The 17062-nt window shown below is 34.4% G+C and overlaps 2 protein-coding genes and 1 pseudogene across 2 annotated transcripts; all 3 read left to right on the top strand.

The window, feature by feature from the left end:
* Positions 1-324: 324 nt before the first annotated feature.
* On the top strand, positions 325-2903 carry LOC11434619 (epoxide hydrolase A). Its single transcript, XM_003626196.3, has 3 exons — positions 325-863; positions 1814-2058; positions 2394-2903. The coding sequence occupies exons 1-3, from the start codon at positions 396-398 to the stop codon at positions 2638-2640; spliced, it is 960 nt and encodes a 319-aa protein (XP_003626244.1). The 5' UTR covers positions 325-395; the 3' UTR covers positions 2641-2903.
* A 1423-nt stretch (positions 2904-4326) lies between these two features.
* Positions 4327-6333, top strand: LOC11431754 (epoxide hydrolase A). Its single transcript, XM_003626195.3, has 3 exons — positions 4327-4928; positions 5358-5602; positions 5736-6333. Exons 1-3 carry the CDS (start codon positions 4461-4463, stop codon positions 5980-5982), a joined length of 960 nt encoding a protein of 319 aa, XP_003626243.1. The 5' UTR covers positions 4327-4460; the 3' UTR covers positions 5983-6333.
* Positions 6334-6443: 110 nt separating this feature from the next.
* On the top strand, positions 6444-13340 carry LOC11431753 (epoxide hydrolase A-like; annotated as a pseudogene).
* The last annotated feature ends 3722 nt before the right edge of the window (positions 13341-17062 follow it).

Genomic DNA, 17062 nt, shown 5'->3' with positions numbered 1-17062 from the left:
GGTGAATTAAAGCTTTTCATCAAAGAAAAAATAGAGAGCTCCCATTTTAAACGTCGCCTAAATTAGCAAACAAGAGAATTTTGATTTGACTTTCGTAACCAAAACGAAAATTGGTTAGTTAGGCGGAGAAATTGACAAACAAGCGGAAACAAATGAAAATCGGTGCCAACAAAAATAAATATTTCTAAGTGGGAATATAGTGGTGTTTAATAATTATCACTAACATGTGTAAAAAAAAATAAAATTATCACTAACAACATATTTTAATTGTATTATTATTAAGCCACCTATTTATGTCGGCTCATTTGTCCATTATAAAGTATCATCAAGTATCAACAGCATCAAAATATTGAAATTTCTTCACAGTTGCTCTGAGCCCAAAAAAAAGAACACAGATGGAAGGAATAGAACACAGAAGAGTGGAAGTGAATGGAATCAAAATGCATATTGCTGAGAAAGGTAAAGAAGGACCTGTTGTCTTGTTCCTTCATGGCTTCCCAGAACTCTGGTATTCATGGCGCCACCAGATTGTAGCTCTCAGCTCCCTCGGCTACCGTGCTGTTGCTCCCGATCTCCGTGGCTATGGTGACACCGATGCTCCGTCTTCAGTTAGTAGCTACACAGGTTTTCACATAGTAGGTGATCTTGTTGCACTTATAGATTTTCTGGGTGTTGATCAAGTGTTTCTTGTTGCTCATGATTGGGGTGCTATCATTGGTTGGTATCTTTGTATGTTTCGCCCTGAAAGAATCAAAGCTTATGTCTGTCTCAGTGTTCCACTACTCCGTAGAAACCCCAAAATCAGGACCGTTGATGCCATGCATGCTGCTTATGGAGATGATTATTACATATGTAGATTTCAGGTTCTTCTATTTCTTTATTACCACTTTTCTACCCTTGCCTCTGTAGCCCCCCTAATTTACTTTAAGCAATCCCTAACGAGTTTGGCAAATGTCAAGATTTACTAATTATAAAATATTAGAGATCACTTTTTATTTTTTATTTTTTATTTTTTATTTTATATATATAGATGTAGGAGAGAGTAATACTTAATAACTTAATTCGGGGATTACACTTATCAGTTTAGTTTGAGTGGTTTTTTATGTGGGTTATTGACATGATACTGATGTAGGATTAGTGGATTACTAAACGCCTGTTTGGATAGATTTATTTGAGAGGATTTATGGTTTGTGAGATTGTTTAATAGAATTTAGGAGGTTGTTTTGAGATGCTTATTTTCATAAGCTCTTCGAATAGTATGTGAAAATAACTTAAAACTTATACAAGAACAGTTTAACTTTAGTTTATCTTCTACTATAAGCACTTGATCAAGATTTTTTTGAAGATGTCAAACTAGCAGACCGAAATTGGCATGCGAAAATCGAACTCTCACCTTGAAAGGAACACATGCCGGTTCCAAGACAACACCACCAAACCAACCCAAGTGGATTTAATACTTGATTAACATGTTTATTTAAGTAGAGTCTAAATCAAAAGAGGAAACCTTATGGTTGATCAGTTAATTCTAAAAGCAAGCATGACTCAACTTAATATAGAATGACATGTTGTGCATTTTGTCAGAGAGTAATATTGATTATTGAATACGTTAGGGTGAAGTTCTCTTATTTTGGATCTGCATCAACTTTAGAATTGTATGACATCATAATGGTCATGAATGTAGAAGTTAATGAATCGTCTCGTGAAGCTCCAATATAATGTTTTGAAACAAAGTTCTTTGTTTGTCTAAAATGAAGTGGAAAGTTGCTGTAATGATAGATCTGAATAACATAATTGCGTTTGGTCCGTATCACAGGAACCAGGCAAAATGGAAGCTGAGATGGCTGAAGTTGGCACTGCATATGTGATGAAAAGTACCCTCACAACTCGGAAAACTGGTCCTCCAATATTTCCCAAGGGAGAGTTTGGAACTGGATTCAACTCAGATACTCCTGACACCTTACCCTCTTGGCTTACAGAAGATGACCTTACTTATTTTGTCTCCAAATTTGAGAAAACAGGCTTCACTGGAGCATTGAACTACTACAGAAACTTTAACTTGTAATCTTTTTGATTCTTTGTGCTACCTCTGGTTGTTTTCCTCAAATATATGTTGACAATTCTTTTTGGTATAATGTTTGAACAACATGACAATAATCTATGTGGCATTAACATTTCAGTTTGAAGACGTGTTTCGGTGTTGGATATGTGTTGATATCCAACACCGACACATGTTGTTATATTCAATCACTTCCATTTTTAAAACTGTTACTGGTATTTACTTGTCAATGTCGTGTCCAATGTTTGTGTTTATTGTTGTTTTCGATGTATGTGTTAGTGTTTCATATACAGAGATCCCAATTCTAATGAAAGATGCATTTTTACTTGTATGGCAGAAATTGGGAGCTGATGGCGCCATGGAATGGAGTGAAAATCAAGGTGCCTGTGAAATTCATTACAGGTGATTTGGATATGGTGTACACCTCACTAAACATGAAGGAGTATATCCATGGTGGGGGATTCAAGGAAGATGTTCCCAATCTGGAAGAAGTGATTATCCAAAAAGGAGTGGCGCACTTCAACAATCAAGAAGCAGCAGAGGAAATAAGTAATCACATTTATGAATTCATCAAGAAGTTCTGAGCTTATCTACAAATGAAATAATCTTGCTGCTATGTCTATTTCCCGGTTCTTAGTAGTTGCGTGTGTTGTATTTAGAACAATTGTTCTCCTGTAACCATTTAACTCTAAATACTGGATGTATCTTTCCGGCTCAAATAGCTCTCCACAAGGGTCATTAATAATAATGTATCTAATAATACACAACATACATAATCCCCTTTTTTTTCCTTTTTTTTTTTTGTTACGATATAATCCCATTGTTGTAGCAAGTATTTTGAATTAAACGGGGTCAATGAAATTTGGTGCATAACAATACTCATAGTTGTTTCATGTTTAACGGTGATTCTTGATATCATCACTTGTACTTATACTCACTTCCTCCATCTGAGTATATGAGACCATAGCAGCAGAAATTGTAGCTATACTCAGTTTGAAAAATTATAGTACCCGGCTGGTAACTATACTTACAGTTTGCCCCCCCCCACCACCATTTGTTCTCAGGCCCCTAAATATTTGGGTTGGCCCCTAAAAATTCTAGAATTGTCATTTATATAATGACTGGAAGTTATGATCCAGTCAAAAAACATCTTTTGATTGCTAGGTATCGAAAGATATGTTCCAATCTGTTTCTAGATAATACCATAATATAAACTGTTTTCTCATATACCAGACACTTGATTTAAAACATCAAAAACTCAGTTATTGACATCCAAACACTCCTCTTAATTTTATCTCAAATTCACTTTCTATGGAATGGAAACTATCAAGAACAGAACAATATCAAATAATTTTTCTTTTAATTTTGGATTGATAACCCTTGTTGAATCAAGTGTAAAATTGGACAAGAGCCATGAAAGACGGGAAGGTTTGGCTGGATATAGACGATTTCTTTTTTAAAATTTGTTAGCTAGTTTGATCCTCGATGTTGGATTTGACCGTTAATTTCGAAATATTAAACTGGTTTTTTACGACAAATAAGGTGTGAGGTGGTAGCATGGACTAAAATGAATGAAAGACACATTTAAATTCTTTTTAACCCCATAGAATCCCAATTTTAAATATCACTTCATCAAATCCCTAGTCTTACTATTTCTTCTTCATCTTGATTCCATCTAATCTCCTCAATCATCATTAAACGAAGCACATGATGATGATGATGATGATGATGATGATGAGTGTTTTGCAACACATTTATTTGTGTTAGACATTCATTACGTCATTTTGAATTTTGTGGAGGAAGGTTGAGAAAGATTGGATGAAATTAAAATGAAGAAGAAAGAGTTTGATAAGGGATTTAATGAGGGGTCCTTTTACCTGATGAAGGGATACGAGGGGATTTAAAAAGAACTTAAATGTAACCTTCTTTCATTTTAGTCCTTCCTACCACCTCACACCTTATTTGTTATCTAAAAAAACCAAAAAAATGACAACTCAATTTTTTCTTAGAATTAACTGTTAAATTTATTGTCGATTGTCCCGTGAGTACAACTCATTTGATAGATTTATGCATTGTTATATGTAGGGGTTGGAGTTTCGATTCCCTACACCCCATTTATTTACGACTTGACAATAAAAAATTAACGTCGATTGAAGTGACAAATAGATTTTAGAGTGCTTTATAAACTCATCATCAAGTACATTTAAATTACCTTTATTAAATTTAATTTTTTCCCATTACATATAAATTTCCATCTACGCACTCCCACTCACTCACCCCTTTTCAAACAGTCACCAAGTTGAAACAAACAACACCTCATCGCTAAAATCGCTCAAACCATCTCATTAAATATCGCATAAACTCATACACTACAATACATCACAGTTCAAACACCAAAAAGACGATGGAAGGAATAGAACACAGAACGGTGGAAGTGAATGGCATCAAAATGCATATTGCAGAGAAAGGAAAAGAAGGTCCAGTTGTTTTGTTCCTTCACGGCTTCCCTGAACTCTGGTATTCATGGCGCCACCAGATTGCTGCTCTTGGCTCCCTCGGTTACCGTGCTGTTGCTCCAGATCTTCGTGGCTACGGCGACACCGATGCTCCCGCTTCAATAAGCAGCTACACAATCTTCCACTTGGTGGGTGATATCGTTGCTCTCATCGACTCACTCGGCGTTGACCAAGTGTTCCTTGTAGCTCATGATTGGGGTGCCATGATTGGTTGGTATCTTTGCATGTTTCGCCCTGAAAGAATCAAAGCCTATGTTTGTCTTAGTGTTCCATTTAACCATAGAAACCCCACAGTGAAGCCTATTGATGGTAGGCGTGCTGCTTATGGAGACGATTATTATATCTGCAGATTTCAGGTAACAATTGACCATAACTAATATTACTTGTAATTCTTAATAATTGATCATGCAGATTAACATAATTGATTGATTAAGTTAATTAATCTCACGCTTTTATGGTGTGTTCGATTGAAAATTAAGTTATCAATCTAACTACAAAAGCCTGTTTGTGAATAATTTATTTTAAATAGGTTTTTACTCTTAGCACACACAAATGAGAATAATTTAACAAAGTATTGGGCGAGAATGATACATGAGAAATAAACTAGGTGTTTACCCTTATCAATTTAGATTGAGTGATGGTTGATGATGGTGGGTTATGTTATGTTATGTTATGGAGCTCCAGTATAATATTTGGAATCATAATTCTTTGTTTCTGTGAAATGAAGTGAGAATTGCTATAATGGTAGATAGGAATATGATAGCTGTTTTTTATCTATATTACAGGAACCTGGCAAAATAGAAGCTGAGATAGCTGAGGTTGGCACTGCATATGTGCTGAAAAATGTCCTCACAACTCGCAAAACTGGTCCTCCAATACTTCCCAAAGGAGAGTTTGGAACAGGATTCAATCCGGATACCCCAGAAACCTTGCCCACTTGGCTCACAGAAGACGATCTTGCTTATTTTGTCTCCAAATATGAGAAGACTGGCTTCACTGGAGGATTGAATTACTATAGAAACTTTAACTTGTAATTTTCTGTTTCTTTGTGCTTCCATAATTGTTTTCGACAAATATAAATTGACTATTCTTTTTGGGGAAATATTTGTGCAAGCAGGAAAAGAGTTCGAATTCTAATGACAGTTAAACTAATTGTATTGCAGAAATTGGGAGCTCACAGCACCATGGAGTGGAGTGAAAATCAAGGTGCCTGTGAAATTCATTACAGGTGATTTGGATATGGTGTACACCTCGCCACACGTGAAGGAGTATATCCATGGTGGAGGATTCAAGGAAGATGTGCCGAATTTGGAGGAAGTGATTGTGCAAAAAGGAGTAGCTCATTTCAACAATCAAGAAGCTGCAGAGGAAATTAGTAATCACATTTACGAATTCATCAAGAAATTCTGAGCTGATCTGCAAATGAAATAGTCGGACAAAGGTGCTCTTCCCTTCAATTGTACTCCACCGAGAATCATCTAGAATAAGTTTTGCTTTATGATCCCAAAATTAACATCCGAACATATTGAGTTCATGCGTCGGTAGCAGAGTCTGAACTCCATCGCATGTAGTCGATAGTTTTTTATTTGTCCTTTTCAGTTTTCATGCATAAATCAATGAAATATTTAATCATATGTTCCTTAAGAAAACATTATCATGGATATGGTGTTAATTATACCAATTTGCTTGTATACATGATAAATATAGTTATAGCTTTGCACATGCATATTTCTGGATATTAAAAAGATAGAAGTTGTGTAATTTGTTATTTGGCACATACATATGAAGTATAAAACATTGTTAAGTGTGACCCTGATGGTGATTTTTCTTGTAATTACTGAGGAAAACAAACCAAGAGGATATTTAAATGATAGGAAGGGGACTAAGACAATTCCCTCATTCCGGTAACCTATTCAAACCAATGCCAGCATAGTTGTTAACGGTATAACCATATAAAAACCAACAGGTGTGGATACTGCATTGATAGGAAATTCACACAGTGGTCGAGCTAAAGTATCAGCACAAGAATTAGCGTTGCAATCGAAATGTAAAACATGAATAGTCCAACCTTTGAGGCTGACAGGAGAAAGGATCTTGTTAACAAGACGTCTAATATGAAACTGAGGGCGAAGCAGTTCTGAATCGTGTTGACAACATGGCTGAAACCGGTATCAACAATAGCATGAGTTAGCTTAATGTCTCTAGCCATTTGAATACCAAGGATAGGCCTGGTGTTTTAAAAGCTAAAACCCAGACCGTCCGGGAAACCTGACCCCTGTCCAGTTCGGTCATTTGACCTGAAATGCAGTTGAGCCGGCAATTATCTAGTTAGACCAGTGAAATCCGGAGAAAACCGTCTGGTTCGCTGGTTCATTCGCAGCATTTGCAGTTAAAAATTCAGAAAATGGGGATTAAGTGATTTGAACATGCGATCTTTGAGAGAGAAAAAAAGGACAACCACTACAATAACATTTACTATTATAACAAATTCTCCAAATTCATACTTTATACCAATTTGAATGTTTACTTCAAATCAACAATCTAACTTTCGTTGCAACGAAATCTTAAAACCCTGTAGGTTGACTGAATGAAATCAAATCAAGATTAAAATTGGGTGAAGAGTCCCTACTTGATGTCAACAGATTCTATTACAAATTTGTTAACAATACTAAATTTATACCTTAATTTTTTATTTTATTCTCCAATGTTTATATATCTTCACTGTAATTCTTTAACGTTTATATATCACTACTTTTGATCTATGTTTACAAAATTGTTTTAGGTGCCATGGTTATCATATAAAATTCGTTTTGCTATTTTGATTTACCTTAAATCATCAAATTTAAATTTTTTCAAACAATTCGTTATTTGTTCGAACTCATTATAATTATTTCGGTTCAATTACTTAGTTGTGTAGAAAGAAACATTTTTCTTTTTTCCGTTAACATTCCAATTTTTAGGGAAAAGGGGTCAGATAGTCTGCAGTTTGGACGTGGTGTAAAGATAATCTAGTCAAGAATTGCTCCACTTAAGAATTAAATTTGAATTTCGTCTTTGATGAAGTTCTTTAATGTTTGAGTTCAATTGTTTGATTGTGCAGAAAGAAACTTTTTTTAGTCAAATGTAGAAAAGAAACATTTAAACCATAGAAATTTCAAATTGGATTTTTTTTTTAGTAATGCTAGCAACACTCTCTTTTGAACAGCCTCTCTAATACTCATTCTCTTATTGGTTTAAATCATTGTGAGTCTACACTTTGAAAATTGAACCCCCACAGAATGGTGGGATATACATTGATTTTATCCAATAAATGAGTGAGTGCTAGAGAGTGTTAAAAAGTGAGTGTTGCTAGCATTCATCTTTTTTTAGTTGACAACATTAAATTCCTTCCATGTGCATGAATGCATGAAATCCTCATCACACTTCTCCAAACACTCAACTAGACTCGAAGCACCTCTTCCTTAAATATCGCATTGACTTCACAAACTCATACTCATTCATACACACAACACAACACTGAACCAAAAAGATGGAAGGAGTAGAGCACAGAACAGTGGAAGTGAATGGAATCAAAATGCATGTCGCAGAGAAAGGAAAAGAAGGACCAATAGTATTGTTCCTTCATGGTTTTCCTGAAATCTGGTACTCATGGCGCCACCAGATTGTTGCTCTCAGCTCCCTTGGCTACCGCACCGTGGCTCCAGATCTCTGTGGCTACGGTGACACTGATGCTCCCACTTCAGTTAGTAGCTACACAATTTTACATTTGGTTGGTGATATCGTTGCTCTAATTGACTCACTGGGTGTGGACCAAGTTTTCCTTGTGGCTCATGATTGGGGTGCTATCATTGGTTGGTATCTTTGTTTGTTTCGTCCTGAGAAAGTCAAGGCTTATGTTTGCCTCAGTGTTCCATTGTTACCAAGAAACCCCAAAGTAAAACCTGTTGATGGCATGCAAGCTTTGTTTGGTGACGATTATTATATCTGCAGATTCCAGGTTTGTTTTTGTATTTTATTATAATTATTAATTTAGATTTGAAATGCTTTTATACTGTTGTGAATTCGGACAAAATCACACCAATGAATAACAAAGATGTGTGGAGCAAAGGAAGTGGTAATCAATAGATAAAGTGTCTCCAAACAACAACAACAAAAAACAGACTTAAATCTAAGTGTAAAGCAACACCAAAAGCATAATCAAAGCAATAGAGATAAACAATGAAAGAAAGGAACAAACACACCAAGATTGTTGACCCAGTTCGGTCCAATATGACCTAATCTAGGGGAGAGAGCAGCCCTCCAATCCACTATGATGAAAGTGTTACAAAAGAGTTACAAGAAATTAGCTTAAAAGCTTACACAAGAACAAGACATAATTTCTACCCATTTTGTGTCACCCACACACACTCCACCAATGAATCTTAAGAGAAAACACAAAATGAAGCTTTTTGATCCTTCCAATGGTGAAATCTCACTACCCAAGGTGTTTACAATGTTTCCCAACTCAAGAGATCCTCACTACAAAGACACTCAACCCTAAAGTTACCTCCTTTGTAATCCAAGTTTCTCTCTCTAAGCTCCCCTTCAAAATCTGCAAAGAACACTTATATAGCAGTCTTCAGCTGTCAAAATCGTGTCACGTTTTGCCAAATCGTGACATGCTTGGTGCATACGACCCAAGGTGTGACCAACCTTATCCTGAAAACGTGCCCAACAAGCCAAAAATCGTGACACGATTGAGCACCCTGAAAAACCATGCTCGCTGCCTGAAAATCGTGACACGTTAATGAAATCGTGTCACGATTTCTCTGTTCTTCCAAAACCATAAATTTGAAGCCAATTAACAACGTATAAATTGGTTAATTTTTACTTACATAAGGCCCTTTGTATTTGTTTAAGTAACTAACGTAAGCTTTTAATTTGTGGTTGTGTTAGAGGAATTGCTGTTGTGCTTTTAAGTACATTTACCTCCTTTTGTTTATGCAATAATATTCGTTTATCACTTTTAATTTCACAAAAATTATAAATATGGTTAAGTTCATATGAAAAAAGGAAAGGTTTAAATGCATTTTTGGCACTTTAATTTTAAAAAACTTGAGATTTTGACCCATAGTTTTATATGTGTTTGACTTGTATTTTTAAAATAATATTTCTTTTTATGAGTTCTTTAAACAATGTCCTTAGGACACTTCTTATCAAGACTCATATTAAAAAAATAATTTATAATTTGTGACAATTTTTTTTAAAGTGAGTTATAATCTATGGAAGATGGGATAGTAAGTGACTCAAATGAATGTCTAGCTTAACAGAAACCACTCTTAATCTTTTTTCTCAATATACTGTTAAGGGTGATAACTTCATTTTCCTTTAACAAAATGTGGGTATTGTTGTTACTGATGCTGAGGTTACACTAAAGTCTAAACTAATCAAGGGTATGAGTGAGAAAAAAATATTGCTTGAGACAGAGAGAAAAAGTGCAAATGTGATTAATTTTTTTATACGAAGGGAGTATTTGAGGTCAATAAATGCATATATTTTGTTTATAATTGAAAACCGGATTAATTAATGACAGAATTTGAAAAAATAATTAATTAATAATGCATTCACTTATTTTGAAATTTACAGATGGGAAACAGTTCTTCTTGTTTATAACAGTTCATAATCCAATATTCCCAATTCATGTGACAGGAACCAGGGAAAGCAGAAGCCGAATTTGGCAAAGGTAGCCCAGAACTAGTGATCAAGGCAATGCTTACCGGTCGGAATTCTGGGCCATTAATTCTACCCAAAGAAGGCTTGTTATCTCATCCCGATGTTTCAAATACAAAGCCCCTCCCTTCTTGGCTCTCACAAGAAGATGTCGCTTACTATGCTTCTAAATTTGAAAAGACTGGATTTAGTGGTGGCCTTAACTTCTACAGAAATCTCAACTTGTAAGTCCTTATTATTTTTTTTGCCAATTTTTAAAATTAACTAAATGTCTCATGTTCGTCGATCATGTGACATGTGACATGTGCCACATACACATGGTTGTTTGAAGGTTTGAACTTGACCCTCATCTTGTTCAACTGATTTGGACAAACATCTATAACTAATTTGTCATACTTTATATTTATATTCAAATTCAAAAAATTTGAGGTTTTTATGGCCCCAATATTCTAAGGCCTAAAGTCCCTATTTTTATTTCTTTTCATTTTTCAAAATTAACTAGATGTCCCTTGGCCATGATTCAAGTGCCATTTATATGTTAATTTGGTCTTATATGAATAATTTAATTGCACTTTTTGTCCTTTTTATATTACGGTTCTACAGTTATGACATAATATTTCAGTCATGTTATACTTGATTGTAACAACTGAAACATTGAGGAAGTTTTGAGTGGACACAAATTAATTTGGGCACTCTCACGTATTTAGAACAGGTAGAAAGATAGAAGAATTATATAATGTGTATTTTTAAAATAATTAAATAATATATATGTTGGTATGTGCGGCGGAAGTGCTGTGTTCAAATGATTGTGATCATATTAGTATTTTTTTGAAATACTTAGTTAGCTAAAATATCTATGAAATTTGGATTGTTCAGACTTCAAACTCGGTATTTTAAATTTTTTTTAAAAATATTATATTGAAATTTAGACCACCCGATCTTAATCCGGCAATTTTGATGTGGTTGAATGCGTACAATCACATTTCACACAATCCAAATCCCAACATTAATCCAAACATGTTCAGAGGAACTAATTGTACAATAAAGTTCTATCTCTAAATGTTGTAGCTGTTATTTGTCAATGCATATTTTAATTCTTCTGTTACGTTCATAGGAATTGGGAGCTCACGGCAGCATGGACCGGAGCCAAGGTTAAAGTTCCAGTGAAGTTCATAACAGGCGATTTGGATATAGTTTACGTTTCTTTTGGTGCGAAGCAATACATTGAAAGTGGTGGTTTCAAGATGTGCCAAATTTGGAGGAAGTGGTTATACAGAGTCCAGGTATGCTCGATTTACCATCAGCTCTATTTACCCAATTTAGGGACTTGGATGAATGACACGTGGAAAAAAAGGATTGGTTCAGATTAAAAATAAACAAAACATCAGCTTTTTTAATTAAAAAAAAAAATAGAGGAGAACACGCGCTTGTCTTCTCTTCTTCTAGTACGTGAACGTTACACTCTCTTTTGAGCTTCCCTCAGAATCTCTTCGTCTCCCCTCTCACCAGCACCAACAACCGCCGATTGTGTCGCCGTTCATCTCAATCTCTGTGTTCATTCATCTCTCAATAACAGGATCCTCCTCTCGACTCCATGTATCGTCCCCTCTTCTGGTAACCGTTGTCTCGTCGCCGTCATTTCAAATCAGAAAATCGCCGTCGTTTCAAACCGTGGTATGTGAATCTTACATCGCTGCTATTGATTTGTGCATTACTTGGTTTGTGAATCATATATGGTCTGAGCTGTATTTGGTTTGTGCATTGCTTTGTTCTAAATTAATACAATCTTTTTAAAAACAATATAATAAAATGAAGGTATTAATAATGCATTCTCAGGGGACGATGCAGGTATTACTAATAGCTGCTATGTGACTATTGCTATTATTACTTGGTTTGTGAATCATTTTATTGTATTATTACAATCTGTTAAGGAACTAAATGAAGTTTGTTATTAAGGCTTACATATGAAATTTCAGTGCTTACTTGCTGCATAATTATGCAGAAAAAGATAGTTGACATTTGGGCTTACATATGAAATTTGTTATCAGTTTAGAGACATTTAGGCTGAAATTTGATTTGTATTTTTAAGCACAAATTTGGTAAAGAGGATTAGGAAGCCTAAACGTAGATGAATTTGAATTTTATCAATCTGTTTTAAACATAGATTTGCTACATTTTGAAGACACTAGAAGATGCAGTAATATATTATCCGACTTTCTGAATAAAAAAAGCTTCTGCACTTTTGCATCGCTGCCATTCTGCTATTCTTCTGCACTTTTGCTTTTGCACTATTGCTATTTCTGCTATTCCTACTATTTTCATTGCTCATCACAATCTCTGACACCAAGGCTATATATGTACGTACTTTCTCAGAAAACATGGATTCATCATCAATTCCAGATTCTGTTGATAAATGGGTGAACAATATCCATGAAAAAAATGTTCATCACGAAAAAGAAGGTATTGCCAATAGTGGACCTCACTTGGGAATGAAGTTTGAATCTGAGACGGCGGCATATGAATTTGATAATGATTACAGTAAAAGAATTGGATTTGGTATTCGTTGAGAATATGGAAATAAAAGCAGAATAGATGGAGTTTTGACTTCGAGAAGATTCACATGCTTCAAAGAGGGTACGCAAGTTGTTGACAAAAGACGTCAACCGACGGCGGAGTCTAGAGCAGAAACCAGAACAGGATGCACAACGCGTATGATTATTTCACTTGATCGAAAGATAGGGAAATATAAGTTTGTTGACTTTGAAGCTCAACATAACCACCTTCTTCTTCCACCTGAGTATGTTCATATGATTCGCTCCCATCGACACATATTTGAGGCACAAGCATCACAAATTGAGCATGAGTGTTTAGGTGCCTGCACTGTTATATTCTATGTAGCAAGTTTGAAAGATTAAAATATATACCGCATTACTGTACTTTTTCAAGTTCAGTGAAGGTGTAATTATCTTTGAGCATGTAATGAAAAAAGTGATATTGTATTTGGATCTATAAGTCTTAATTTTCAAGTTTAATGTGTTTTTGAGATTGGCACTGTATGACATTGTATTTGCAAACTTTCAATAATGATGGATCTACGACATGGCTCATCTGCTAGATAATTGTGCTAGAGTTTTATATTGATAAATTTTCAAAAAAAAAAAATGATTAAGGAGAGATCGCCTTATTGAATTTATTATGGATTTTGTTGTTAAGACTTTGCTCGCAAGAAAAAGGTAGTAGTATAGTGTTACTGTTTTTGAGTTCTGATCAAGTTTGATAAGACTAAAAAACATGTGAGCACAATTTACATGATTTCCAATAGTTATTCATAACTAAAATTTGATGAATTCGTACTGATTCTCATTTAGGATAGATCAGTTCATGGATTAGTATTGGTGTGTGATTTCTCATTTGCAATGTTTCTTTTGTGAGTTTTCTGCTACAATGAGTCTTTTAAAAGTTCATGATATTTGGCATAAAAAATAATAGTTTCTCTTTCCAAAATAAATAAGTTCATGATCTGAGACTAAGGTTTCATTGAACTATTGTTGTGTTTGATCGATACATCACCATTTCTTACAATTTTAAAAACAATGCAGGTATTAGTAATGCATTCTCAGGGGTCAAATCAAAGATTTGTCATTTAAATTGTTTCAAGAGCAGAATTTTATCATGATCAAGAGATGAATTTTATCATCATTTAAATTATCAAAACTATATGACAGAATTATCTCTGTGAAATCTCATGCCTTGAACGTTCTCCAACCAATCACTAAATTGACTCAAACTCAATTTTTGCGTTTTGAATCCTATTCACAAAGTCAGGATGCAAATTGTTGAATCTCCATCTGATAGTCGGTGAAGAGGTGAGAGGGAGAGAAGAGATGCTGTGTTTGATCGACGGCATCGCCGGGAGGCATGGCGGCGGCGACAGCGGAAGGCATGGCGGTGAGCGATTGAGGAAGACTGGTTTACGATTGAGGAAGAGAAGAAGAGAGAGAAGCGCGTGTTACATCTTTCTTTTGTTTTTTAATTAAAAATAATAATGTTTTGGTTATTTTTAATCTCAACCATTGAAACTTTTTTTTTTTCACATGTCATTCATCCAAAATCCTAAATGAGATAAATAGAGTTGATGGTAAATAGAGCATATATTTAAGGTTATAGAGGAAGGTGTGGTTCACTTAGAGCTGTCAAAAATGGGCCGGCCCATTGACCCATATTTTTAGGCCGGGCCAGGCCTAAAAAACTAACCAAAAAATGCACTCGGGATTTTTCGATCCAAGCCCATTTGGGCCATACAAAAGTTGGATCGGGCCGGGCTGGTCAATCGGGCTTTGTGCCGGCCCATATTTTATTTTATTTTTGTTAAAAAACAACATATTTTTAAAAAAAATTATCAACTAATTTAAAATTTATTAACAAAAAAATATTTAAATAAATAAACTTAATAAATATGGATGAATTTAGCTTACGGTTTTAAAATTTTAAAGTTTATAAATTATTAATTTGATTTAATTGAAAGAATAATCTAGAGTTTAATTATTATTCAATGTTAATGTAAAAATTATTTATATTTTTATGTCCATTCAATCATATTTTAGCAAAAAAATAATGATGAGTAACTAATATATAAGAAAATACATAAAAAAAAGTGAATAAATTTAAAATAAATAAAAAACATAAACAGGCCGGGCTGGCCCATGGCCCACCCGGGTCGGGCTCTAGAATTCAAGGCCCAATCATAAATGAGCCGGGCTGGGCTGGCCCATTTCTATAGTCGGGTCTCTTGGGCCAGAGCCGGGCTGGGCCGGCCCGGCCCATTTGACACCTCTAGGTTCACTACAACAACCAAGAAGCTGCTGAGGAAGTCAGTAATCACATTTATGATTTTATCAAGAAGTATTGATCTTATCAACTCAATTCTCAAGCAACTCTTCACTATGAGCTTCCTTAAATCGTCTTTTGCTGCAATCTATATTACATGCGGCATTTTGTAGTTACTTACACTTGTTGCTTTAAGTATTTCGTCGCACCACGTTATTTGTTGAAACTTTAGGCGTGTTACTTTATGAAACATTTTCTATATATTTTTCAAAATATGTGTTCATTCTAGTGAACTAGAAATTCCTGTTATTCAATCAAAAAAAAGAAATTCCTGTTATTACCCTAATTGAAGAAAAGTTATGAAATCAAAGTAGGGTCATTAAAATTGTAAAAATAAAAATAAAAATAAAAACGTGTCAATTTAATCCAACAATTAAGGAATAATGCTATTAAAGAATTTGTTTTTTAACCTTTTATAAAAGGGAGAGCAATGATTGGCAAGAAAGTGTGATGAAAATTGATGAAGTCTTGTATTTGGTCTTGTTCAATCTTTCCACTACTATACTAGTAATTCAATTCAGTGAGGTTTTGTTTGGAAGTTTGAAAGGAATAGAAAGGGAGAGCTTTGAAGGATTGGAAATATAAGAGAAATTTGAAGGAAAAAATTCACATTTTTTTAGAGAGTAATGTTTTAGAGAATGATAAATTAATGTTTATGGTTAATATATTTTTTAATTTTAAGAATATTATAACAACATAGATAACTTGAAGAATTTATGTAAACCCTTTGAAATCATTATTCAATACAATTTTTTAGTTTTCTAAATGAGGAGGTTTTATATTATGAAGAAAAATAAACCCCTCAAATCCTTCCCCCTTTCAATATCATTTATTTCTTCTATTTGCTCATTCCTTTTTTCCAAACACATCACTTCCCTTCCCCTCTCGATAGCAAAAACTAATGTTTAACAAATAGTACATTTCCTTTGAGAGGATTTAACAACTTGTACACGACAATAAATACTAAAAACTTTTTTTATTTTATTTCTCGTATTTCTTTCTTCAAGACATGCAAGACTTCGAATATGGTCATAGGTAGCTCTCACAACTGGGCTTCAAACATTATTTTTATTATTTTAGTGGTGTCCAGAGTTCGAATCATGAATCTTGCATGTATTATACATTGTCTTTATTAACTGGGCTTTAAACATTAATATGTCGTGTGAGAGTTTAGTTTCATCTGCTACATATATTCATTTCCCATTGTTTTGAATTTAATAATGAAGTAGATAAAATAGTCACAAGGAAGGGGGGGTTTGAATTGTGACCCTTTAAAAATTATCCTGAAACTTAAAAATGATTCTCAAGTTGTTTACTTGGAATTATGTTAACTTTCTGACTTCAGAATGTTCTGAAGTTCATAAACAAAATTGTTTAATAAAGTATAAGTGTAAGTGTGTGTTGTGTATACTGTAAATAAAAGAGTATAGAGAAGAAAGAAAGAACACACAAAGAGTTATAGTGGTTCACCCAATGTGGGCTAGTCCACTCCCCACAATCCTGTGAGAGTTTCCACTAAGATGCTTGAGATAACCTCTCAAGTCCTGCACCTTACAATCTTGTTCACCTGAACAATTACAATCCTGTATTCTCTAAGCCTCAGCAGGCTTGCACCTTCTTGCTAAGTTAACCACTTAGACTTTTACAACCTTTGCTCAACCTAACACTTTAGGACCTCTAAAAGCTAGATGAGACTTTGTTACAATTTGTATGGAAGTTGGGTGTTTGTGAAACAAACAGTAAAAGAAGAAGAAGAGGTTATCCTACAGATAACAAGAGTATTGATTTGCACTAAGTTGATGAAAGACTTAGAGATTGATCAATTTCAGTTTGCAAAAGCTTCAAACAAAATCAGAGTTGTTTTCTTGTATGCTTTGCAATGGTGCAAGTTTTG

The sequence above is a fragment of the Medicago truncatula genome, chromosome 7, assembly GCF_003473485.1.
Source record: "Medicago truncatula cultivar Jemalong A17 chromosome 7, MtrunA17r5.0-ANR, whole genome shotgun sequence".
Classification (NCBI taxonomy): Eukaryota; Viridiplantae; Streptophyta; class Magnoliopsida; order Fabales; family Fabaceae; genus Medicago; species Medicago truncatula.
The sequence above is the reverse complement of the archived record's forward strand: the minus strand, read 5'-3'. Positions and strand labels throughout refer to the sequence as shown.

Coding starts and splice junctions, on each gene's coding strand:
- LOC11434619 (XM_003626196.3), top strand. CDS start 396: ATGGAAGGAATAGAACACAGAAGAGTGGAAGTGAATGGAATCAAAATG. Junction 864..1,813: donor ATTACATATGTAGATTTCAG/GTTCTTCTATTT, acceptor TCCGTATCACAG/GAACCAGGCAAAATGGAAGC. Junction 2,059..2,393: donor TACTACAGAAACTTTAACTT/GTAATCTTTTTG, acceptor CTTGTATGGCAG/AAATTGGGAGCTGATGGCGC.
- LOC11431754 (XM_003626195.3), top strand. CDS start 4,461: ATGGAAGGAATAGAACACAGAACGGTGGAAGTGAATGGCATCAAAATG. Junction 4,929..5,357: donor ATTATATCTGCAGATTTCAG/GTAACAATTGAC, acceptor TCTATATTACAG/GAACCTGGCAAAATAGAAGC. Junction 5,603..5,735: donor TACTATAGAAACTTTAACTT/GTAATTTTCTGT, acceptor ATTGTATTGCAG/AAATTGGGAGCTCACAGCAC.